This window comes from Pseudopipra pipra, chromosome Z (genome assembly GCF_036250125.1).
Source record: "Pseudopipra pipra isolate bDixPip1 chromosome Z, bDixPip1.hap1, whole genome shotgun sequence".
NCBI lineage: Eukaryota > Metazoa > Chordata > Aves > Passeriformes > Pipridae > Pseudopipra > Pseudopipra pipra.
The window spans coordinates 3379807-3406656 of NC_087581.1; the positions used below are offsets into that span (position 1 = coordinate 3379807).

General features: G+C 41.2%; 1 protein-coding gene across 4 annotated transcripts in view; it reads right to left on the minus strand.

The window, feature by feature from the left end:
• Positions 1 to 2283: 2283 nt before the first annotated feature.
• SETBP1 (SET binding protein 1) overlaps positions 2284 to 26850 on the minus strand; it is a 269540-nt gene continuing 244973 nt past the window's right edge. For all 4 annotated transcript variants that reach the window (XM_064641532.1, XM_064641534.1, XM_064641533.1 and 1 more), the window contains 2 exons: positions 13392 to 13559; positions 2284 to 7974 (listed from right to left, as the gene is read on the minus strand). In XM_064641532.1, the coding sequence (XP_064497602.1) occupies positions 7418 to 7974; positions 13392 to 13559 (725 nt within the window). In that variant the 3' untranslated portion in view covers positions 2284 to 7417. The remainder of the gene's footprint in view (positions 7975 to 13391; positions 13560 to 26850) is intronic.

Here is a 26850-nt window from a genome sequence, read left to right on the forward strand (position 1 = left end):
TCTAAAATTATGTGCATGCTTTGTGTTACAGAACACCAAGTAATCCTGTCATGAGCTCACACAACTTGCATACAAGGCTGCAGGCATCTCCAGCAACTAAAATTTCCTTGGCACAAAATAAAGACAACATATGAGACAGCTCTGAAATCTGGTTGGAAATGGTGCCATGAGAAAGAGTGGGGCTAAGGCTGAGGCTTGTCTCTGCCTGCTGAGGATGAGTCGTGATCACCTCGGTCAGCGACCTTACCCCAGGGAAGACAAACATCCTCCACTATCAAAAGTGAGTTAAGGTCATACTTTGCCCCAAGGGAGAGCACTCATCTGCTTATGCATACCTTTAGGGTAGAGTGTGAAATTCCCTCATAAGTTCAAACTCCAATAACATGGAGGATGGCCAAAGAAGGTTTGAACAGAAGTTCACAACTTTTATGAGCAAAGGACGCTCAGAAGGAAAAGGAGGATAATCAGAAAATGACATTATTTCTCCAGAACACTTGAGGTTTTCATTATTTGCAATTATTTCAGGGCAGAGATTAATAAGTGAAAGTATTCTAAGTCAATTTGGAAAATACTGAACCCAGGCAAACTGAGATGAGAGAACAGCATCTCACAGAATCACAGAACGGGTACGGTTGGAAGGAGCCACTGGAGGCCATCAGAGGACACAACCTACCAAGCTTGTGAGTTTCCTAAACTTTGTTTCTAAGACTTTCTAAGGTTTTTCTCAGAGGTGGTTTAGTCCACAGGACCAAATAGCACTGCAGTAGTTACAGACGAAACAGTCACAGAGGGATCCTAGAAATTTTCTGACTTTACCCTGAGAAAGCAGATTGGGGTGAGGTGATGACCAAAGACTCCCCCACTGTCCAGGAGGAGACTGGTGAGGAGTATGGTCTTCTGACACTACATGGTGTCAGCAGTCTGGTGAAAAAAAAAGAGACCAGAGTCAAGAAAGCATGAAAACCTCAGAAACAGAGTCCTTCATACCCTGCCCCCTCCAGTGACAGAAACCCAACATTCCCAATGCTACATCGTGGCTGCGAGATGACACCACCAAAGTGCAGCAGAGCAGTGGTGATGGGAGCTAAATCTCAGGGAAGAGCTGACAGGAAGAGAGAACAGTCCTGAGATGCTGCAGAAACAAGCATGAAACTTGACAGCTCACAGACGCTTCCAAGGGAGCCTTACTGCAGGCCTTTTACTAAAATGTGGTAAGAGTTGGAGACCAGTAGCTTATACATCACAGATCCTGATAAAAAACTGTGAGAGAAGATGTCATCACTTTTGCAAACTGTTGTCAAAAGCTGGGGCTATGCATATATTAAAGAGAGAGAGAGAGGAGAGGAAAAAAAGAAATCCCCATCACAATTGAGATCTTTGGAGCAGCTCAGCTACAGTAACATGAAACAACAGCTGTCAAAACAGCAGTCGGAGGGGTTGTCTTTGTGGTTAGATGAGCTGGTTCCACCAAGACAACCTATCCCAGAAAGCTTCAGAAGGGAAGAATGTGAGAAGCTAAGGTATCTATCCTGCCTGAACATCAGTGACTTCTCCAGGAGATGAGATTTAATTTCCACACGCAGGTTGCTGAGCCGTTGTGGAAAGTGGTGGACTCTCTCCCTAAGAAGGAAGAGGAGGAAAAAGATGAAATCTGGCATTGCTGCAGAGGAACTTGGGGACGTCGAGGCTGACTGCACAATGGCAGCTGACCACTCTCAGCAGCAACTTGGAAAACAAACTTAAAACCATGCTACAGCCAGGGCCCAGACCCACAGTCACAGCATGAGGCTTCAAAAAATTGAAAATACCCCTTGGCCTACAACCCCTCACCTGTGACACTCAGGAGGACAGGGTTGGCTCCTGTCACCCCCTTGTCCATAATCCAGCCCCTGGGACTGCCTTCCCTTCAGGATCCTGGAGTGGAAATCCCACCTGGGTGTCAGGTTCTGCCCTACTGGTGCCTGGGGACACAATTTGGACTGGAGATGTTTCTCTTCATTTAGTGACAGGCACAGTGCTAAAGTGTGAATCTCCTTGTTGTCCGTGGGGCTCATGACACAGTCCATTTTTAACTTTTAAGAATATTTTGGTAAAAATAAAAAATAAAGTCAAAACAAAAAAAAAAAAAAAAAAAGGAAGAAAAAAGAGCAGAACCAAAGCATGTTTTTCTCCATTACCATAAAGAGGGCTTGTGAATGCATGGTATTAGTATCCCAAAAGCTATTAAACTCCTTAGTGATGGGAAACAGATGGAAAATAAGACAAAAGAATTCACAACTCATGTTAGACTGAATTGAATTCCTTTAATTTCACACAATGAATAACATATGAATAGGATTAACTTTTTTTTTTCTTTTTTTTTTTTGTTAAGTGCTCTATACTGTGCTAACCTGATTTGGTAGCGAAAAGACTGAGCTTTGTTTTAGAAAAAAATGTTTAAAAACCAACATCTAAGATCATGAAGGAGCATGACATTAAAGCATGCCAGATGTATCTAAGCCTCAAAGAACATCAAGTCCATATCCATTTTTAAATGTACAAAAATGCTTCATGAATAAAAACTGTTACAAAAAGAACATTTCAAACAATGTACAAGTTTTTTTCTTGCCTCTATATTCAATAAAATACAAATACATTTTTTTGCTCTAAAATATGTTTACATACAATCAAAGTAGAACATGCAAATTACACTTTAAAAAAGGCTTTTAAAAACCACTTATGAATACAAACTAAAAATTAGCCAGCACGACTTATAGAACAATCTTGTGCCCCATTTGTTTGATTTTTTAATTTTTTGAAATACAGTATATACATATTTAACACTTCATGTGCATTTATTATTTAAGAAATAGCTTAAAAAAATAAAGAAAAAGAAAAGTAAAACAAATCAACATGGGATTGAACTGCTTCCCCATGTTGTCCAATTGGCAGCTCTTTTCATGTTTTTATATTTTTTTCTTTTTCTTTTTTTTTTCTGTGTAGTGTTTTGTATAACCTAGGCAGGCATCTTAAGGAGATCTCCAATATGTGTCTTTTGTTGAAATGTGCTTCTAATTATCTTAGAACTGCTGCACCCCAGTTTTTGGATAATATAGAAGGAAGAGGCATTACAAGGGCAAGATGTTTGTTTTTGCAATTCAGAAAACCATCTTGGTTTTGATTTTTTTTTTCCTTTTTCCTGTCTTTTTTCTGCTGTTCTTTTTACTCTTCAGGATGCTCCTTAAATGGGCTTAAGTGCAGTCCTGAATGAGGGCCTGTGAAAATAAGAGTTGGGAAAATCCTTGTGTATGGAACAGCTGGAACAGCAATTTCTGTTCATTCGGTGTATTACCGTAGTGCTCAGAAGCCCTAGTGATGCACCAGTACCTCATTGCACCAGATGCTGCCCAAAAAATCACAAGGAGAATATTCTACATGAATGGTCCAAACCATTGCTGACAAATGGAGAGTCATGGGCCATGCTGTAGGATACTCGAGTAGCTGATAACTATTTTCACTTTTTTTTTTTTTAAATTTATTTTTTAAATTTTTTTTCTCTTTATTTCTTTGACGGTTATCCAAAAACATACAAGGTGCTTCACCAGTAAAATTTGATATTGAAGGGCTCAAGAAACTGGCAGCATGAAGGTCTTGGAGACACAAGTGGTCATGTTTGTTTTTTTTTCCCTCTCTCCCCGCACACTTATCCCCATTACTGGTTTAACACTTGGCTGAGGAATAAAAGACCCACAGAGAAGATGCAAACCCGTGGCCTCACTTCATATGGCTCAAAGCCACGTGATTTTGTTTTGTGTTTTTCTTGAAGCATGCTCAGATGTGTGCTAGTCTGTGACACAGAAGAGGTGTTTTAAAGGTCTTTTTGGTCTTAGTAAGCAAAAGGGTTTTCACCCAAGTTTTATACAGTTCTTGGAAATGTGTGGAGAGAATTTAGAGAGTTCCTCAGTAAATCTTCCTAGTGGTAGGGGAAAAAAAAATCAAAAAGCTCATTACTGGAATATTGTTGGGTAATAAACTGCAGGAGTGGGATTTTAGCCTTAAGCCCTAAAACTAAATCCTTTATGATCTGCATGTAGTACATCGCCTTATAATATTATTCTGTCAGCAACTTGCTTATCATCTTTATAGACTATGCAACATGCAGAACACAAATTCTGAGTGCCATCTAACAGTATTTTCAGTCTGCTTTGTATGATATTAACAAGCTAATTTTCCTGTCAGCCACAGGACCGGCTGCGCGAAGGTGTTTTGTGGACAAACAGTCAAGGCTGTACTGCAGCACAACACTCTACAGGCACCTTCTTGCCATGACAAACCAACCTTGGGTGCCTGGACAGAGCCCATTCCACGCTGACAGCTTGCAGTTACCAAGTCTTGAACTCTACCCTTAGTTTCTCTAGGACAAAAAGGACTTCTTCATGTTTTTCCTCAGTGAAGGGTCTACGGGGCTGTACTCTCCGAGTGGATGCTCTCCTTAAACACTGTGTCTCTAGCAGCATTTTGGATAGCACTTTTTGGAAAGATAAGAGCATTTTTTTTTCCCAAAGCTCAGGAGCATGGGAGGCAGCAGCCACGCAATCATCCTTCCCTGAGGGGGTTGTATCCCAGCGCATCCAAAAAGGTCCAGCCCAAATCCAGCACTTGTTGGCACTCTGACCCCTCTTGAAGCCACAATGGGTGTTCAGTGACAAAATCTGTTCCCTTCAAGCCTTTTTTCCACTCACCACACATTGAAATGTCCTTCAGTGCTAATAAAAATATCACTGGAGATAAAACTAAGGATAAGTTGTTTGGCTTAGTTTCAGCTACCTGGAATACCAAACTTATGGTTTTTTTCTATCATTTTAAGTGACACTGTACCTACTTTGAGGCTCTAATGAGATCGGAAAAAAAAAAAGATTTCTAAATTAACTAAACCTCAAACTGATGCTTTTCAAGGAAGAAGTGAGGAGCTCAATGAGGTTTAAGCATTTTTTTCCTGCAGGTCTACAGCTTCAGTCAGTAACACTGTGCTAATTCAAGAGAGCTGAAAAGCAAAACTGTTTGTAACAGAACGAGCAACCATCCAATTTATTTCTAAGCTGCATTAATTGGAAAAAAAAAGCACAAATGCGTATGATGCACGATGCAAAACAAAAATTGGAACCAAAATTCTGCGATCCCTCTTATCAGTTTTAAGGAGTTAGGATCTCAAGATTTGTTCCAGTCTTAAAAAAAAAAATAAAAATACATCCCCTGTTCCAGCTCCCCGACGCAATCCTATCCCCAAATGTATTCAGTTTTAATAAGCTAAGGTGCTATCACAGAAGAAAAATCAGTCTCTAAAAAATAACGAGTTGTATGTTTACAGTGTTCCTCTAACACCATAGTCTTGATATGATTTTTGTAAATAAATAACAGAATAGAAACACAATATTTTTTGTGGGGACTTTTTTTGTTGGGTTTGTTGGTTTTTTTTCTTTCTTTTTTTTTCTTTTGTATTTTTTTTGTTGTGTGTTTTTCTTTTTGTGTGTTTTTTTTGGATTTTTTTTTTTTTTTTTTTTTTTAGTGTCGTGCTATATGAAGTTTCCTTGGCAATAAACCAATTCAAGATTTCTCAAGAAAGGGAATAGCAAGTTGGCTTGTGAACATTAAACAATTCCAATCCCCACTCCCTTGCTGTAATCTTCCCTCTCTGTTCTCATTTTAATATCCATCTTCACATGCCAGGTGTTGAGTGTACTGCAGGACGTTAAAAAGAAATGATATAAAGTTGAAAGTACCTATTTCAAATTTCAACAATTAACTTTTTTTTTTTTTTTAAAGCATTGACACTGCAATGGAACAGCTTCCTGTTCGGTCTTTGTTTTAGCTAAACATTTTTAATTGGGCTGTGGAAATGGAGCTTGGGTATTTTACCCAAGTTAAATCAATGGCTAACGGACAACTCGAATGAGAAATGTACAATTTGAACTGACCATTTAAAGAGACGATTTGTCACACACAGTTTGCATCCATGCAGACTGAGAGGTTTATAATTACATTATGTACAAAAAAAAAAAAATTATTTTTTTAGTTTATTAAGGCAACCACAACTTGGAGAACGTGTCCAAAGTGGCATTAATACAATTGCAGTGGTGATACCCTTTGAACATTTTTATTTCTATTTTCAGATAAGAACACTTATTCCTTTTAATTTTTAAGAAATAATTGCCAAGAAAGGACCTATTATTGATAGGGTCTGTTCTATAGTTTTTTAAAACAATCTACTTTATCTATTTTCTTTAAAAGATAATATCAAGGCATTGCTAAACAATGCAAATTATTCGGATCCTGGGTTTCCCTTCAATTTCACTGGGAATTGCAGGTGGTAAAAATGGGTAGGTTTGGGCCCTGTCTTTTTAGTCAATTTTTAAGTTCTGTTTTTTTTTTTTTCCTTTTATGTTTTTATATTATTTTTTTGGTGATTTTGTCCATGTTTACTATAACTATATTCCCCAGAAGTGTCTTGCTGTTCTCTACTCACATGTACCGAGCATCAAAACAACTTGGCTGATGGATGACCCCTTTTTCACATGCCATTGCCAAGTTGCTTCATATAAACATGCTATAGTAACTGAATATCCATGTATACCTTATTTTAAATGCTGTGATATTCCGTCGGTCCTTGGGATAGCACTCGGAATGAGTGTGCACGCGTGTAAGGCTCTAATTTTCTATTGCCTATATTGCAGCTAGTAACTAGGCAAGTAAATGAGAAAGAGACATATAGTTCTTCATATAGCAGGAGTCAGGCACTTTGGGTTATGCTGTCCCAAAGCCTGGTAGGTATGTAAAACTGGAAAAAAAAATAAAATTCAGACAGATTATAACCCATATCACAGTTGAGAAAATTACACTATTTTTTGTAGGGTTTTTTTTCTTTCTTTCTTTCTTTCTTTCTTTTTTTCTGGTTTTTTTTTTTTTTTTTTTTACAGTGATTTCTCCTATGGTAAAGTTACTCTTAGTTTCACCTGGCCTGCTAAACAGAATCAGAGTCGAGCACGCTGCCCCCAGTGACAACGTTCAGCTCTCTGCGAGGATGACCTCCCGCCTCTGGGTACGGTATGAGAACAGCAATGCTGAGATTTAGATTAATTTTGGAAACTCTGCAGAGTTCAGATGCTTTTTTACCAGCTTTCACACACATCCCCCTCCCCTTTATCCCCCACCTTTCCCCGCACCCTTTCCCCCTCTTCCCTTGGGGGGCGGGCTTGGGTCAAAGCGATGAAGAGGAAGATGCGCGCCCCGGCTGGCAGAGCTCTCTGCAATGAGTTCTGGCTGCTGGAGGGACGGGTGAGTCTGGTGCTGCCAAAGGGGCCAAATGGACAGCGTGCCTCCTGTCCCTCCGCCCTGGCGTGCTCCGCCACTGGCACCTGACGTCCGACGAGGTGCCCCGGCCTTAGGGAAGGCCTTCACTTTCGCTCCCCCTGCCCTTCCGGTACCGCTTCACTTTCACGTCCTCCTCTTCCTCCTGTGGGGACTTGTTTTTTCTTTTCCCAACCCGGGGTGCCCGGGGTAGAGGGAGAGGGAGCGGAGGGGGTGGAGGAGGAAGAGGAGGTGGCAGGGGTGGTGTCTCTCGAGCCATATGTATGACAGCCTCGATGGTGGCCATGATAGTATCTTGAGTGGCTGCTTGCTCCAATATCAAAGGATTGAGTGTTGGTCTCTGACCTCTTTTGCTGGGAAGGTCAATGCATTTTTCCAGAACGGGCATTTGGTCTCTGGAGTCTTCATCGAAGGAAAGGGGTTGCTTCCGAGGACGACCCCTCCGCTTCTTGACGAAGTTATTGCCTGTCTTTGATTGTCTCTGCAGCCGCTTGGCTTTCAGGATCTTGTTCACATGATCCAGGTTCTTCTTCGTGGACAGGATCTTGGTGTAGTTGCACATCTTGCGCACCTCGCACTGGATTGCTTCGATTTCACGGCGCTTGAACCTTTTCTTCAGTGGTGAGCTGGCTGTTGGGAGACAAGGAGAGAAACAGGGGTAGGTCAAGCAACAGTGATTAGAAACTCTTCTTTGAATCCTTCGAGGTTCATGAAGAGTAGACAAAAACATAACTGATATTTAGCAGTCTTCCCTCTTCTAAAGAACCAAACCTTTTCTACCGCAATGTTTTACCATGGGTTTGCTTCATTCTCATTTCTAAACCTCTAATTGGAGTCAAGGGAGCTTAGCATAGCTGGACCATCTTAACTATTAAAACTTTCTATATCCTAAAGATATAATCCCCATGTCTTCATCCCGGCCTTTAATTCTTGTCATGAATGTCAGTTAGTATAAAAACTGTTTGTTAGTGAAACTAGTGGGCAGAGAAAAGCTGGGTGGGTCACTTAATCTGTGGTAAATTCATTACTCCTGCCTGGGTTTCTGTACTATCATCTCTGCAGATACAAGCTGAAACTACTCAGTCATATAATTGACTTTAATGGCCCCCAAAGTAAGCTTACTCCTGGTTCAGATCACTTACTTTAGATCTGAATGAAGTCCAAAGTAGTTAAGTCTCTTGCCAAGGTCACGTTGTGAGTCATTGTCAGAGCTGGAAAGAGTACCCAGCATTTCTTGGCTCCTGGTCCTTTGTTTAGGACACGAGTCCTTGCTTGTTTTGCCTAAATTGTCTCATTGTCCTTTACTGAACATGGCATCTGTTCAGAGTTCAGGATTTGCACACAGATTAGAAGTAACTACCCCTTTGTGAGGGAAACAGAATGTATTAATTCTGCTTTTGCAATAACTGGTGCTCCCTTTCACTCCCAACATATCCGTTCTGCACTGCTGGAAAAGAAATGTCGGCGCTCAGGATTTCTTTTTGGTGAAGAATAAAACATCCCATTAAATTAAACTCAGCCCACATCTACTTGCAAACTTAATTTACACCTGACTGTCAAGCAGTCATTTGGGTTTGAAATCCTTGAAATTTCCTGAGCAGCCAAGATTTCGAGAGAGGTTCATTTGGGGGTTATCACTCCCTTCACGGCTAATCTTCTAGCAGCAGTTTAAATAAAGTTGCTATTGTAGTATTTTCTGTAGATAACCAGGAGCTGTCAAGCGGGAGAATCTCCTCTTGCTCTCTTAGGGCTATGACAGATTCAGTATATAAACCTCATTCACTGGCCTCCCCTCTTGGAGAAACATAAATTATTGGCTCTTATACCACCATGTTGCTTGGATTCAGTGAAGAGCTTGCGTAAACAAACCCAAGTTACAATGTAAGAAGTAGGAGTGAGTCATAAACAAAACACAGACATATGCTCTCTTATAAATAAAGACCTGGGATGGCCAACTTCCCAAAGTCTGGTTTTCATTAATTACAAAACAAAATACATTTTCCATATGTAACCCACTCCCCGCACCAAAAAGAAAAACAAAACCCACTTGCAGTCACAGAGGACAAAGAAAAAGAGGAATGCAGTCATTCTGGTACCAAAGGAAAAGAGAGAGGAAATGAAATATCCAAGTTGCTCAGGAGAAGCTAATTAGTTGCACAGAATTCCTCCCAAGTAGGTCACCCCTAAAAACAGTGGATGCAAGGTCCCTAAAGGCAAGTTGCAGTGAGCTATTTCTCAGAAATTTGATCAAAAAAGGTTAAATCCCTGTCATGGAAAATGATAGCTCTCATCTGTCCTCACTGGTGATTGACACGAGGAGTCCCAATATCTTCAGCCTTAAGCATGCAAATCCTTTGAGCCCCTCCCACATCCTGAGAGTAGCTTCAGGTCAGAAGATCTAAAAAATCAAACATTTGGCACACTCTTCACATTTACTGTCCACCTTTTGCCTTTTACTGCTATTGTTAGACCACATTCTCAAGTCTTTTTTTTTCTTCCTAATTCTCATATTTGAGATGCAATTTCCTTTTTTTTTTTTTTTTTTCCCCCCAGAAAGTAATGCTGATTTTTTTTCAGCTGGTGATGAGAAACTTAGCAGAAGGACAGGAACATTTGCAGGTTCATGATGATACCAGGAGATTTGGTTTTACTGTCAATTTTTACTGGAAAGAAAGTAAGCCAAAAGGCAGGAAACATATTTGAAATAAAGCATTAGGCAAATATCTGCAAAGATTTTATGTCTCTACTGAGATTTATCTGTAGCCAGTTGTTTCTGCAGATTAGTGTTACCACCTGATTGTGGTCAGTGGAGACCTGGTGTGTATAGTCGGTAGAGGATGACCTTCATTTCTAAAATGGGAACTCAAAGCAAATCAAGGTGACCATACACACCCTTTTGACATCATGATAGTGGATAAGAACAACACAACGCCCCCGTCCATCCTGAAATCCATGGAGTATCTTAGGCACTCAAGAGTTCACTCAGTCTGAGTATCCTTAGTGGAGCCTCTGGTGAGGAGACAATGCCTGACTGGAGCAAAGGTAGGCTTTTGCTTTCTGCCAAATTGCCCTCTCAGTGTCTTCCTTCATGTTTAGATACTTAGAATCATAGAATCATAGAATCGATTGGGTTGGAAAAGACCTCCGAGATCATCGAGTCCAACCCTTGGTCCAAATCCAGTCTATTTCCTAGATCATGGCACTCAGTGCCACGTCCAATCTGCGTTTAAAAATCTCCAGGGATGGTGAATCCACCACCTCTCTGGGCAGCCCATTCCAATGCCTGATCACTCTCTCTGTAAAGAATTTTCTCCTGATATCCAACTTAAATTTCCCCTGGCGGAGCTTAAGCCCATGTCCCCTTGTCCTATTGCTGAGTGCCTGAGAGAAGAGACCAACCCCCACCTGGCTAGAACTTCCCTTCAGGTAGTTATAGACGGTGATGAGGTCACCTCTGAGCCTCCTCTTCTCCAGGCTAAACAACCCCAGCTCCCTCAGCCTCTCCCCATAGGACTTATGCTCCAGTCCTTTCACCAGCCTTGTTGCTCTTCTCTGGACCCGCTCCAGCACCTCACTTTTTTTTTTTGCTCTTATAAACCTTCGCAAACTGACAGTATGTTTCTTTTTGCACTGAAACTAACTTTCTCATTTGGAAAGAAAAAATTCTGTGCTGTTCTATGCCAGCTTACTGCGCTAATTCTTCCTTCGTAAATGCTTTGGGGTGTTTATGACTACTAGTAATGCTTTTGCTTTTCTTCCTAGCAAGCCTCTGAACTTTCAGGCTCTAGAAAGCATTTGAGTTCTGTCACGCTCTGCCAATAGTCAGAATGCATGCACTGAATAAGTAAACATGCTTTCAAGTCAGGCTTTTTAAATGAGATATTAGGAAACTCAACATTATTTTAACTATTAAGTGTTAGGGACATCTGATTCTAGATTTGGTGCAGGGAGACTGTGCAGAAAGAGTCTGATGGGTCTGCAGGGGGAAGATTTGATTAGGTGTGCATATGACAAAATATCAGGGAGATCTGCCAAAGTAAACCACTATTGAAGTGAGAGCCATTAGGTGTTATCAACTCATCTGGAAGTTCTTGGTGAGCAATCTTTGATATAAAACATTTTCCTATATTGCCATGTGATATACTGCTCTGCTGAAAAACAAGGCTAAGTATTAATCTTTTCCATTTTATCCAGACAGACCCTGCCCAACCCTGGACCCAAGCTGGTCTGCATTGGTTTTAGGTTTTGTTTTTCTGGTCGTGCACATATTTTGCTATTTACAAACGGAAATACTGCTGTGGGAGAAAGACTTCTGTCTTGCTCTATTTGGTGGAATTCATTTAGAAGGGGTCGAGGAGGAGATGGGGAACAGTAACTCTGTGTCAGCTTCCCCAGACAAGCGAGAACCAATGTTGGCCTCAAAACACAGCTTTACACATTTAAAATAAGGCACATGGAGGTCCAGTGTTCCTCCCTTCCTCAGGGTACACCTGTGAAGTGAGGGTCAGTCCCAGAATTTGAAATGGCCACGGGCATGACAGGAAGTCATGCAGGATTCATATGATGCTGCAAAGAGCTTCTGAAGCAAAGAGGAAAATCTCTAGCAAGAATATACATTTCCAAGGGTAGATTGGAAATGGCTGAAGGACCTGCTCCAGCAGAGTGATGGTGAACAAGGTTAGTCCAGGTAGGTCAGACTCCTTTGGATATTCTCCGCAGGTCCCCTAACTTTATTCTGGATGGCTGTTATGTCTGAAGCTCTAAAATCCTTATTACTACCTGTCATTCTCCATCTCTCTGGAGCTGCCTGAGGCCACTTGCAAGAACATGGCACAAAGAAGACTGTTTGCTGAAAGCTGGGTTCAATTTGTTCACTTGGTTTGAATGGAGGAATTATCTAAGAGCTCCCTATTAATTACAGGAAACCCATAGCACTGTCCTGTTTTTCCATTAACACAGTTTCTTTCAGATTTCAACTAAATTATTTCAACATCTGGGCTACAGATAAACCAACGATTTAATTAGACTTCTGAAAATGGAAAGAATGAACTATGCAGTCAAGCATACACTTTCATCTTGAAATGGATCATCAAATATTTGTGTGCTTTCATTCTCTGTTGCTTTAAAAATCTGTCCTTATTTTATATATAGGAAAGTATTAAAGACAAAACAGATATAAAAATTTGTCTTTAAGGAGGGTACTCTACATGGAACCCTTGTTTTCACTATTTATTCAGGAAATGAGAGGGAAATCAAAATGAATGTATTGAAACAGCACTTTAAATTGAATGATTATATATGTAATCATTCTGTAAATCAAATATGATACAAATATGGTTTTTGTGAATGTGGCATCAAAAGTTTGATGAGACTGTGAAACTCCTGAAGGCTGCATGTAAGGTAATGTACTGTGGATCATCCATTCATTGGAAATCAAGACACAATGAAAGATTAACTTCTCTGTCCATGCCCATAACAAGGTGTGATGATGCCTGAATGACTTGGCTCAATTTCTGACAGCATAGGGACATCATCTTTCAGATCTGATTCAAAATAGAAGCACAAAATATAAGCTGACAGAAAAGCATGAAATTCTGACTTATTTGTTCTGTATTTAAAAGTACTGTTCAGTGCCCTAGACAATTTCACATTTGCAAGACAGAATATTATGCTAAAAGTACTGGAGTATGCACCAAAAATCTCATCTGTTCCTTAGGTATTTGCTGTGTCTTTGGCATGTTCGTGCTACAGGGATGGGAACATTCAAATAAATGAGGAAGGAACCCCAGAGTCTTGTTTCAGAGTCCCCTGCTGGACCATACAGGCTACTTGTGTCCTCACTATTGCACGAGTTCGGTGGCATGTGAGTGAAATAGATTTGATATGCCAAGATACAATCACGGTAAAGAAGTGTTAGAAAAATTACAGCCTGATTTTCACATTAGATATGCACATTTGCAGCTAACTCTGCAATCAGGAAGAGCAGTGCAGTTCCAGAAGAAAGAAGATGGGGACGAAATAGAGGGAATGGAGCGAAACAGCATTACCTGCTTCAGATGTTGCTGCTGATGAAGGTAGGAGAGATAATACTGGACTTGGCATTGCAACACTGTCAACAGCTGCTGGTTTCCTTCTGGTCATCACGTTACAGGCAGAACTTTCCATTTTACCATGAAGTGAAGTCTGGTCTGCTTTTAAGTGGGGACCTGCAATACCTGGGGAAGGAAACAAAATTTGGATGAATATTGGTAAAGTAACATGTCTGGGAAATATCTGAAAAAAGAGTAGTCAGTTGCTGCCCTGGCTATGTTGATGTATTTCCATATTTCCTTGTATATGTACCTGTAATACAGTCTTGATACTAGCAAGGATCACCATTGTTTTTGATAATTTGCTGTAGGACATGCCATCACGGGTCTCTATAAACAATGGTAAACAAAAAAAAAATAAAAATCCACATTGCTACTTTTTCTTCTAAAAAACCTGCATCAACCCTGATGTATGTATAACGACAGACAGATTTCATATCTCTATTTAGTGGGATCGACTGTTTGTCATTCCCTGGGTAGTCTATTCTCCACACATTCTTACATGCTTCTCTTCTATAAACACCTCACTTAGTGGGTATTTCATCTGAGTAAGGAACCCGCATCAGGAACAACTTCAATATGTAATTCCCTGTCTAAAGCACATTACAGTCACTTTTCAGGAATACCCTCCCCAGTTAAAATTTACCCCTAGAACTCATCAAAGAGAAGGGAGTTAAAAAAGAAAGAGCTCTTTGTCATACATTTTCCTATCTAGAGTTTACAATGAAGAATAATAAATGAGCAGTAGAAATACACCAAAGAGGTCAAATATTCCAGAAAAAAGTTATGCTCTTATGTCTGGTAGATTCCTCCCTTAACAATGTTTTTGAAACTCTCATATTTTGCACTCATTTTGTTTGCCTGTAAACGTGTCAAATTTAAACTGCTGTGATTCATATTTGAAAACCTCTACCAGTCTCTGTGATGCTGGGCTTCAACACCATAGGACAGCTATGGGATTATCTCAAAAATAATCTTTCATAAATTCCCTTCCTTTTCAAATCTCTACCTGCACGTGTCCCTCAGATAAAATGCATTAGATTTTAGCAACTAAATTACACAGGGATTTAAAAAAATCATGGAGCAACTAAGGTTGGAAGGCTCCCCTTGAGACCATCTAGTCCACTCCACCCTCCTCAAGCAGGGTCAGCCAGAGCACGTTACCATTACCATGTCTGGTCAGTCTAGAATATCTCCAAGGAGAATCCACAACCTCTCTGTACAACCTGCTCATCCTCTCAGTAAAATTTTATTGTTCAGACATAACCTATGTTTCTGTTCCTGCCCATTGCCTCTTGTCCTGTTCCTGTGCCCCACTGAGAATAGTCTGGATCTATCTTCTCTGCTCTTTCCCATCAGATATTTGCATACATGGATAAGATCCCCCTGAATATCCCAGCTCTCTGAGGCTTTCCTCATAAGAGAGGTGCTCTAGATCCTTAATCTCTGTGGCCTTTCATTGGACTCTCTTCTGTATGTCCACATTCCTCTGGTATATCAATCACTCCTCTCAGTATTGAACTTCTCCAGGTTCATTGAGGGTGTTTTTTACCCCAGCATCCTGGTCATTAATTAACATGTTAAATACTCGTAGTCCTTATGTAGAACCCTGGGGTGTAACTCTAGTGACTGGTCTCTAGATGGACTTTGTGCAACTCATCACACCCTTTGAGCCCAGCCAGTCCATCACAGTGTACATTTACCTAGTCTGTATTTCACGAGTTTGTCTATGAGAAGGTAATAGAACACAGTGCCAAAACTCTTGCTAAAGGCAAGACAAGAAACACCATATTGGTGAGGCATGATTTCCCCTTCGTAGATTTTGGATAACTACTCCTGATCACCTTCTTTTCCTTCATATGTTTGGAAATGCTCTCCAGGAATATTTACTCCACCAAACTCCCGGGGATTGAGATGAGACTGACCATCCTATTGGTCTCTGCCTCTTTTCTCCATGCCCTTGTTGGGATGACATTTCCTCTCTTCTACTCCTCAGGGTCCTTTCCTGATCATCACAACCTTTCAAAAACAACCAGGACTGGCCTCACAGTGATGCCAACCCGATCCCTCAGCACTTTGGATGCATCCCGCCAGATCCCATGAACTTATGCATGTCCAGTTTGTTTAACTGTTCCCTAATCAGATCTTCCTCCACCAAGAATAAGTTTCCTTTCCTCACCTGTCTCAGGGGCATGTGACTCTCAAAGGACAGTCTTACCAGTAGAGATCAAGGTAGATAAGACAATGAACACCTCAGTCTTCTCCTGGTCTTTTCCCACGAGGGTCCCTGTTTCATTCAGCAAGGGGCGTACATTTTCCCTAGGCTACCTTTTTCTGCTTATGAACCTGTAGGAACATTTCTTGGTGTTCTTCTGCCCCAGATTCAACTCCAGGTAGACTTTGGCTTCCTAAGCCCATCCCTGCATACTTGGTCATGGTAGTTCTCTGGGCCAATCCCTTTTGCTTCTTTTTTGTATCTGACATTGCTCAGGAGCTTCTGGGTCATTCAAGAAAGTCTCTGGACATCTTTGTTTTAATTTGCCACTCTGATCTGGTTTGGTGTGATCCAAGCCCCAGGCCAGCAGCAAACCACCCTGCACAGCAGGTCAGGTCAGCACACATGGGCCTTCATCCCCTGTGGCAATGAACCCCCATTGCACCTGGATAGCACCTGGTTGTTTCTCAAAAACTCTCCACAAGTACTCTGACAGCTTCAACCATAGAATTATTTAGTCCCAAATTCCCCAAGCACTGCCAAGGCCACCAATAACCCATATCCAAAAATGACACATCCACATGGCTTTTAAATCCCTCCAGGGATGGGGACTCCATCACCACCGTGTGCAGCCTGTGCCAGGGCTGGACAACCCTTTCCCTGAAGAAATTTTCCCTAATATCCAATCTAAACCTTCCTTGGAACAACTTGAGGCTGTTTCCTCCTCTCCTATAGCTTGTTCCCTGGGAGCAGAGCTCAACCCCCACCTGGCTCCCCCCCTCCTGTCACAGAGTTGCAGAGAGCCAGAAGGTCCCCCCTGAGCCTCCTCTTCTCCAGGCTGAGCCCCCCCAGCTCCCTCAGTTGCTCCTGGTGCTCCTTTCCTAAAAGATCAAGAAGATCTCAAAGCAGAGCCAGAAACAGCTGCACGAAGCTCCGTGTCTGTTGGGTGTGCTCTGCCACTCCAGATACCAACCAAAAATTCCTTACATATATATTCCTTCATAGCTGCTTGGAGCTGCTATGAACAGTCCCTACCTTTGTCTCTGGCCCATGAAATGAGAAATATCAAGACATCTGTGGGTTGTCTCAGAAAACAAGGAAGAAATCTCTATCAGATACAGGCACAGAACTGCTCTGGTGAGAGGAGTCTGAAAGACAAGCCTACAGAGTAGGGCAGTTTGGAATAGAACTCCTGATGAACCCATGACCTGATATATCAACTCGTGGACTTAAGGGAGACAAGAGCTCTGAGTGTAGAAATAGCCATGAGTGAGACAATATTACAGGTCATGGCTTTGTGGAAATACACAGAGTCGTCTCTGCCTATTAGACTACACATCCTCCCAGAGCCTCAAACCTGGTATTAAGCATCTCAAATTGTATCCATTAAACTTCAATCTCTCTCTGCTTGGCTTCTCTAGTGCAAATGAGAACAATAATATACCCCTCATCTCAAGAGCAGTCCTGTGAAAATAAAATTATCAACATTCATGAAACATTCATCTATTCATACCAAGGCTTAGAAATGTGGAATAAATGAGACATGATGTCACGCACTGAATAGCAAGAGGAAAATCCAGCTACCAAATAGCTGTTCATTAGGTGAACACTGTACATGGAATAAAACAGTGTCCCATAGAATAACCGGGATATTTGACTAGGTAATTACACCTATGGGATCTCACCACCGTGGAACTGTGCATATGCAAACCTGAGGTTTCACCAGGTCTTGAGTTTGTGCCTTAATGTTATTTATTCATGAATGTAGTTGGTGCACAAGAAATGGGTGTTTGTGGGTGCATGTATCAATACACATACACATACATGCACGTGCATGTGGTACATAATAATGCTAACAACCTCATAAATACAACATCTGGCTCTAATTAAACTGAAGGGCCTCTATAAAGAGCCGTATGAAAACATGCAGCTGTAACCTGTTGACCTCTATTGATAAAAAAAAAAAAAAGTCTGTGAAGCTGTGTTTCAACATATCAAGGGACAGTCATTCATTTTTTCAAAGGTAATCCCTCACAAACCACTTATCCTCTCAAATCTCTACCTGCACACAGTGTTTGCATTAGGGACCTTGATTTATGGATTCCCACTCCTTGGATGGAGAGGCCAACTTCCTGTTGCCGTGGTTACTTGGATCTTGGTTCAAGGTTAAACTACTCCCAAATCAAAATCAGTGGCAGGCACAGCATCTAACAGCCAGGTTATTGACTACCCTAGGATGCTTAAAGGTCAAAGACCAAAGTGCTGCTTACTGCCTTTGGGGTGAGTCAATATTTTCAATATTTTTATTCTGTTTCTTCTGAAGAAGTAGTTGCTGCTCAATTACCACCTATCTGGGTTTAGCAAGGTCATACAAATCATTGAGGAAAATCCTCCCCCTACAGAAGAGACACAAATGTAATGAATTACTTCAAAGTCTATATGGCCCAACTGCAGCTCAGCACTGGTGAATCATGGGTTCAGACATCTGTCTTTTGCTTTAGGGGCTTGGATTCTTCAGCCTATATCACTCACCTCACTGAAAAACTTATCTAAATCGAGGAAGAGGAGGAATTTATGGATCTGGAGAAGCCAATAATGAAGATTCATCAGTTTTCTTTCATGGATACCAAAATGCAGAGGCTCGGAGGCTCAGTTGGAAACCCACACAAGTGCAGCAATTTGCTCACAAGCCTTTGATGTACTCTGAAGTGGTGGAAGGTCTATTCCTTGAGTGTATGGACCTGCTGGTGTGGTATCATCACCTTTCATTGGACTTTTTTTTCTCATTTAGATTGCTCTGTTCAGAAGGCCTTATGGAAGAGAAGGCCCTAATTTAACCCATCTATGAATCAGGTGAAAACAAATCATTCGCAGCACAATCACAGGGGAGTCAGAGTTTAAAATTCACACACACACATTCATTAATCCAGTATATTTTATCCTTTGCCACTGCTCCAGAAAGAGAAGATGCTCACAGGGCTGGAGCACCTTTGCTATGGAGACAGGCTGAGAAGAGCTGAGGTTGTTCAGATTGGAGAAGAAAAGGCTCTGGGGAGATCTTAGAGCACCTTCCAGTATCTAAAGGGAGCTTATTAAAAAGCCAAAGAATGACTTTTTGCACAGCAAGAAAGTGACAGGGAAAAGGAGAACTCTTTTAAGTTAAAGGAGGGAAGTTTTAGATTAGATGTTGGGAAGAAATTCTTCCCTGTGAGGGTGGTCAGACACTGGCACAGGTTGTTCAGAGAAGCTGTGGCTGCCCCATCCCTGGAAGTGCTTGAGGCTGGGTTGAACGTGGCTTGGAGTAACCTGGTCTAGTGGAAGGTGTCCCTGTTCATGGCAGGGGGTTGAACAAGATGGTGCTTAAGGTCCCTTCCAACCCAAACCATTTTAGGGTTCTATGATATACACTGTTGGCCTGATTCTGACCTTATTTATCACCTATCTGTTGATCTTTGTGCATTTCCTTCAAATCAGAACTCTCTTCATCCCATGAAAGACCCACACCTTAAGTCCTCTGAGTCCTACTGATAGCACAGACAATGCTACCTGCACCTGTAAGTGAGCAGTGGGCAGCAAATCAGGGAGGAAATCAATCATTATCTGTATAATGAGAAAGGGAAGCTTCAAAAGTAGGGACAGACATAAAGGAGCTTGTCAAGAATCTAAAACAGTTATGGCATGATTATAAATAAATAATCAACATAATCACAAATAAAAGGGTGATTCAGGGGAAGTGTAATTCTCGTTCAGGGCCGACTGGCAGAAAGCCTGTGTGTGAGGGAAGACAATTCTGACTTGAAACTTGGCCTTTTCTTAGAGATTTATGGCATTCTTTATTCACTGGCTAAGCAACTTATGAGCTCTAACTGATAATTAATACATTAATTTTGAAGACCTGGTAATTATTGTTATTGTTATTAAGTGCTAACATTGCAAGTAATGTGGTCTAACTCCATTGTACCAGGCTCTGTACAAATGGACTAATTAACTCTCCTTGCTTTACTGTTAAATCATGATCACTCTGCTTATTGCATTCATCTGTTTTCTCTCATCTTGTACTTATACAGAAAGGCTCTTGGACAACATCCACCTTTTCTTTAATTTGTATACAGAATCTAGCACAATGTGCACCCAGGCTGGAGCTCTAAGTGCCAGTTCAGAAGAGATAATAAATGTTAATTTGCCATTGGAAAATGGAGAAAATCGGCTGATAAAAATTGATCTCAGCGAAGCTTCTGATAGGGAAGATTTTTCTTTTGAGAGCTCATTGGATTGGATTTGTAATCCCTACAGATTTCTGGAAATCCACAGCTGTACTTAAATTGTTTATGCCTCTGACCATTGTTATTGGAAAACTCTTACAGACGATTTTTTTTCTCCCAGTGTCTTTGCACAATGCAGCTACGAAATGCAGCTGTACAGGAATGCACTTCTAAACATGCAGTTAGTCATAGTATTTGCATTTTGATAACTCCTCAGTTTGGAATAAAGAACCAGAAGAAACCCCATATCTGGGTGAATCTTTTCTTCGGGCTAGTTTCAAACAAATCAGTCAAAAGTTTGGCATTGCATCATATTCCAGAAGGGAGAACTGAATTACTATGTGATAAATGTAGTTAAGGAAAGTAATTATTCTTCTTAAAGTAATATTATTACCTTTCTAACTTATGGAATTCATTTCCCTGGCTTCTATTTGACGTGTATTATCATTTAAAATAACTGGTACTTCCAATGTACAGCACTGCTTTTTAGCTTTAAGTCCTTTTATCTTCTTCCCTATTCTGCCACCACATTAAAAACTTCAAATTCCACCTCTTCTATGAGGAACTTTCTATTCTGCAGAACATGTACTCCTGAATAAAACCAAGATCCTATAGAATAATAATACAAAAAAAAAAAATTACTCCCATTGCCAACGGGCAAAAATTTAAGACATGGAGTCTGCTTTATTTCATTACAGCTATTTTCCTACCTTTTTTTTTTTTTTAACAGGATAGCTTTAGAGAAAGAAAGAGGGAGGCTGAGAAAGCCATCATTAGATAGATCTTCTGATCTTTATCTGCAGTAGCACAGTCAGAAGAGCTAATGCTATGATGATAGCTTTGAAATCTCTTAGGAATTGAATAAAGAGAAGTGATAGTGATGAACTCCCAGCTAATAAACACAGAGTGCTTATTTCTGCAGAATGATCAATTTCCAGATGTCCTGAGGCTTGTCTGATACAGTTGATTTACTCATTCTCCCTCACTTCACTAATAAAGCTCAAGTCCTACATCAGATTAGAGAAGAGCCAGATTTCTTAAAGGGGCAGGATCAGGGCTGGCATCATGGCACACAAATGCTGGGAGACATACTAATCTCTTCTGCCTCCTCCTATAACCACCAAGCTGTCTTAAACAGCTGCCTTCCTCTGCTGAAATCATACACTTTATCCGCTTTGGGTTAGTACAGTAATACAGACAATTAATTCGTTATCTTGTTAGTGGAAATTTAATGCAATGATCTAAAAGAACTCTTACATATTGTGATAAACTTTAGTGCCTCCAGGGCACTTCTCCATAGGACTCATTTCACATCCCATCCATTATGTAAATGAGATGTGGAAATAGTTTAGTTCCCCTAATGTATCTGTACACTGATGGATTGCACAAAGTCAGCCCTACTGAAACTAATGAGGTTAAATGCATCTTGCCATTCCTTTCTACTTGGGTGAATCTCTGTGCCTGAGTTCACAAAATGTGGTGTGAGTCTTCCTCTTCACTTCTTCATGAAGATAATTGTGTTTCCTGACAGGGAGCACAGTGGCAACTGCTGAATACCTGAAGCCTCGCAAGGCATCACTTGAGCAGAGCAGCTGCTGTTGCTCTGTACAGCTGTGGAGATGTCTGTGGAGGCTTCAGATCCTCTTCCACTTTGGGGATGTGTGTCCCAGAGCCATGTGGAGCATGACATGCAATGTTTGGTAACTACATAGTTGTTAAATTTATCCATGGAAGGGTTAAACCCCAGGAGGAGTCAGGGTAAGGAAGCATTACTGTGTTGATCATCAGGATGAGTCTCAGAACCCCATTGCACAGCCATAAAATTATAGAATCACCCAATGGTTTGGGTTGGAAGGGACCTTAAACACCAGCTACTTTCAAACCCCTTGTCATGGGCAGGGACACCTTCCACTAGACCAGGTTGCTCAGGGCCCCAATCCAGTGTGGTGTTGGACACTTCCAGGGATTAGACAGCCACAACTTCTTTGGGCAACCTGTGGCAGGGCCTCCGCACCCTCACAGGCAAGAATTTCTTCTTAATAGCTAATCTAACTCTGACCCCTGTCAGTGTGAAGCCATTCTCCCTTTTCCTGTCACTCCAGGCCCTTGTCAAAATTCTCTCTACATCCGTTTCCTAAGCTCCGCTTTAGGTACTGGAAGGGTCTCTAAGGTCTTCCTGGAGTCTTCCCTTCTCCAGGCTGAACATCCCCAGCTCTCTCAGCCTGTCTCTAGCCCTCTGAGCACCTTTGAGGCCTCCTTTGGACTTGTTCCAACAGGTCCGTATCTTTCTTGTGCTGGGTGCTCTAGAGCTGGACACAGTAATGCAGTTGCTCATCAGAGCAGAGTAGAGGTGGAGAATCCCTTCCCTCAACCTGCTGCCCACGCTGCTGGGGATGCAGCCTAAGAGGATGATCAACTGAAATTTCAATTTCCAAAGGCCAATCTCCTGTCTTTTCAAGCCTATCTTTGTAATGCATTAGACTTCCTTGGCAGATGGAGTCTTGACCTTTGCCTTTTGATTTTTCTTTGGGATTCCTTTTTTCCTGGATTCCATGGATCCCTCAAATAATTTTTTCTTTCCTCCTCTGCATACTGAGTGCTAGTCAGGAGACCAAGTAATAAAGGACATGCAGCCTCAGTCACTGGAGATGAAGTGTTGTGTGTCTGGAAGCTCAGTCTTACATGTAGCCAAAGATGAACATTTAAAGGAGCTGGTGGAAGCAGTTCACATTCCAGGGCAGCACAGGACTGTCACCCAAGGGGATTGTAAAAGTGCTCCTGTCCAGTCTCCCCCAGCTCCCCTGAGTACCTTTCCCAGGCACCAAGCCCTTCAAACTGAGTGGGACTGGGATTTGGAAATGCCACGGAAGAAATCACCAAATTTTGTTATGCCAGGAAGTAATGAACATGTGAAATGAGGATTTCCAGCGGAAGTCAGATCAAAGTAGAAGAACATGGTACTTATATGCCAGTGACAGCAATAAATAAACTTAATGAAAGAGAAACTCAGAGGGTCAAAAGACTAATTCAGAGTCAAAGGCTCTGAGTTCCCTGGCCTTGTGAGAAAGAATTTAAGGTAAAGGGTTCAGAATCAAAGACTTTACCCATCCAGAGGCTGAAACTTTTAGTTGAATAAAAAATTACAGTTTACAGTTGTTGGAGACTGACACAATCAAGAGGGACAGAAACCAATGGTGCTGGAGAAATTAAATTTTCCATTAAATATCTCAGTGAATGAAAGATTTAATACACAGTGATGAAGAACTAAATTCTCTCACGAAGGGTGAGGAGAAAAATTAAAATCTGTGAAAGAAGTGCAATGAAAAGGCAGTGTTTCAGGGAGGATGGTTAGGCAGAAGAGTGAGCCAAAGGGCTCTTTTTTAAAGACATAAAAAGCCATTATGTGCACTGAGGGGCAGAAATTAAGAGACTTGCAGCTAGGAGCAAGGAACTACCTAGAAAAAGTAGTCATACCGAGATGAGCTGTCACAGTGAATGAGGATTTGCTCACTGGGGAGGAAGAAAACATAAGACAGGATTTCTTTCCTGAGAACACAGCTGAGGAAAGACAGATGGGGAAATTTCTGTCTGTAAGTAATGAGAAAAGTCAAGGGTGGTATTTTGAGTTGTTGTTTTTCTAAACAACAGGAATGATCATTTTTAAATGTGGCAGATAGAGCTGATATCCCCTAGGCAAATGGAGTTGGGAGCAGTTCGTATTTATCACAGATTAAATGGGACACTGGCAGCTTTGGTAGGAGAGTGCTGGCATGAAGCACAGGCAGAAGAGTCAAGTTGCTGGTGGGGGGAAGGACGAATGGTGCACAAGGGTTGGATTGGTGTAATGATGGGAGTCATTTTTCAGGCACATCCAGGGTACAAAAAAGTGATGAAAACTAGGAGAAGTTAGCAAAATAATTAGCAAAAATCTTGCTGAGCAAGTTCAGCTGAGCCCTCCGCTGAGAAAACACAGCACAGCGCTCCTGCAGAAACAGCATGGCTTCGTTCTCCCTGCGTATGCATTCAGCAAAAGACAGTATCTGTTTGATGAACAAATTCAGCTGATATATTTTTCTTGCTAACCTAAATGTTATATTTGCATAACACCAAGTTAAGTAGTCCTGTGGCGAACGTCTGTGTTAGAAAGGTAAACTCTCACAGGGGCGTTGCTTGAACCCAGCAACACATCCAGCTACACAAAGGGAGAAGGAGAGAACCAGGTGGGCACCTCCACCCTCAAACTTTGTGCAGTAATATCTGAAAGGATCCCCCAAGGGGTCCACACCTTTGTACTCACTGCAGCTGCAGGCAAAGGTGGCCAAGCCACCACAGCAAGCATCTGGGGACGGGTGGGATAAAGATGGGCTGAAAGGCAGAGCTGATAAGAGCATCCAAGGCTGCTGACTTCTTAAGCTGTGTTTTCCCTGCTGGGCAGGGCAGCCTAGTAATGTCATTTTTCTTCTTTATCTGTAAAAAGCTATGCCCCTGTTCATATAATGAGAAATACTCTGGGTATGACATGCATTTGAAGTAAAATCTCAACACTTAATAGAAGTCTCCATAGACCCTGCAATCTAGAAGACTGTAACAGAGGAGTTTATATTTTTAGAAGGTCTCATGTTGGCTTTGTTTTAAAATCTGAGTCCATTCATCCCACTTTAATGCTGATTTATCACTAAAATGAGTGCTTGCTTTATCAGCAGCCCAGATGAAAAATAATGCTCACTGGGAGTGCATCTATCGTTCTTCCTCTCTCTTCTCTTCTGTGTTTCAGATCAATAGATATGGAGTATTTTTTTACTTTTCATGATGAGAACCACAGTAATTGCCTGCAATATGAAAATTGGAAGCTATTTAAACAGATATATAGGTAAGCTCATAGGTGTTATTGACAAACTCAGCAACAAAGAATCTTAACAGTGTTATGGTACACAGGACTTTAATTCCTCCTCTACTCTAACGACATTTGAAAACTACTAAAATATGTGACAATTATCAAATACAGTACAATATATAGATTTATTTTAACAGCTCAACATTGCTATGAATAGGAAAAAAAAGTTAGATATAGACATCAGTATTTTTCCTCAATTTAATCCTTTTCCTTGTGTCCTGTTAAAAAACCTCAGCGATACACTATTGCTCTACTAAGAACTTTAGTGTAAAATATTCACTTTTACATTCTTTTCAAAGGAAAATTCTGAAGGAAATACTTTGTTGGGAGTGGTTTTCATTAAAATTCTTTCTGGAGACTGCTTCCTACAACAGTGGAAGAAGGACGGCAAAGAGACCACATATAATAAGGTCAGAGACTGCTTCCATGGAGCATAGACACAAGAAGGGATCTGACTGATGAAGAAAAGGTTAAAGAGGTGAAGAGTGCAAAGTGGAATGAAACAGAGAAATAGATGGAAGTAGGAGACAAAGAATAGATTGGAAAGAAGATGGAGGAGGGAAATCACTTATTACAGACGTGTGAAAAGCAGATTGACAAGGAACAGAATAGAGAGCATACTGGGGAAAACCTAAATGCTCTTAACCGCTGACATTTGGAGTTATGCTATCAACTTTAAGGTTGCACATCTATGCTTGAGTCACTCTAAATCTGCAGAGAGCTTTTCTGCACAGCTTTGGTGAAAGCTTGTCTTCAGTTTTCACATTTACTGGAGCCAAAACAGAATATTTTAGGTTCTTCAAGCAATGAACTGATCTCCCCATAGCCTTATATGCTTATTTTATAGCACCAGGCAGACAAAATACAGAATGGTGGATCATGGCATGAATATGTTCCCTTTAAACATCCACTCTGAGAGAGCATCATGAAGAAGCAAAGATTATTCAAGTAAAGATTACTTTTTTTTTTAATTATGATTACTTTCCTGGCGTGGCAGAATGTTATTGCCCAAAAGGAAAGATGTAGAAGAGACAGAATCTGCTGAAATTCTGACCCTGAGTGAGATTTTGGCCAGGCCATAGCACTATGGAAAAACCAATGAACATCCAAAAACTGTCAAGCACAAGTTCTCCAATCTTTGTGCCTGAAATTAGGTTAATAGTGTATTTTCTTCGTTCAGAAATACACTGGACTCCAGTGTACTGTGTCCCAGTATAGACTGATAAAAGGATAGGTGCCAGTTTCAGACAATTGTTTGTGAAACCTGGCCTTGGAGGTTTTGCAGAAAAGATAGAATTCTGGGAAGAAGAAATCCAAAAGGATTTTATTTAGCAGTTTGGGTGTGAAAAGGCGCTCAGGCCTTATTTTTTTCTACTGGGACAAGAGCCCAAGAAGACAGGTCAATAAAATTTGGTATTTTGAATTTTGTCACCATAAATATCTGGATTTGTACTTAACACCCTCCCGACACTGTTTTCTTTTAATAACAAAGGGAACAGGGGGTTCATCTCACTCAGGTGTCTGCAACCCATGTGTTTACTTGAGAGCTATGTGTTTTAAGGTTACAAAAATGAAATAACTGCAGTCAGAAAGTGGAGTGGGTGTTTCACCTAAAATAGTTGGGTCCACTTCAGTGCAAGATTATTTACGTTCCAGGCTCCATTACCTAAACTTTCACTGACCATAACGGAAGAGGAGAAACCTACCTCACACAGCAATCTCATGCTGTGAACATCCAGATTCGGGTGAGAGGAACAATCCCATCCCCCTGAAGCTCTGTTGCCAAGTCACCACTCAAGTTTAAATTCCTCCTACTCAAAAGGAGAGTCTCAAATGTGGATGGAGCACCCTTGGGCCGAGAGTCTAAAGTCTATACAAGCACCTGGTTGTATTTGAAATGCCCTGAAGTATTTGAAACATCCAAGGGAGGCTGGTATATATGATAAAGGGCTTCAGACAAGACCTCTGCCCTCCTGCAAGAGCAGCTGGAGGCCAGGCAGGATATCTTAGGCATCTCAAATGACAGTTGACAACTACGTGTGGGCA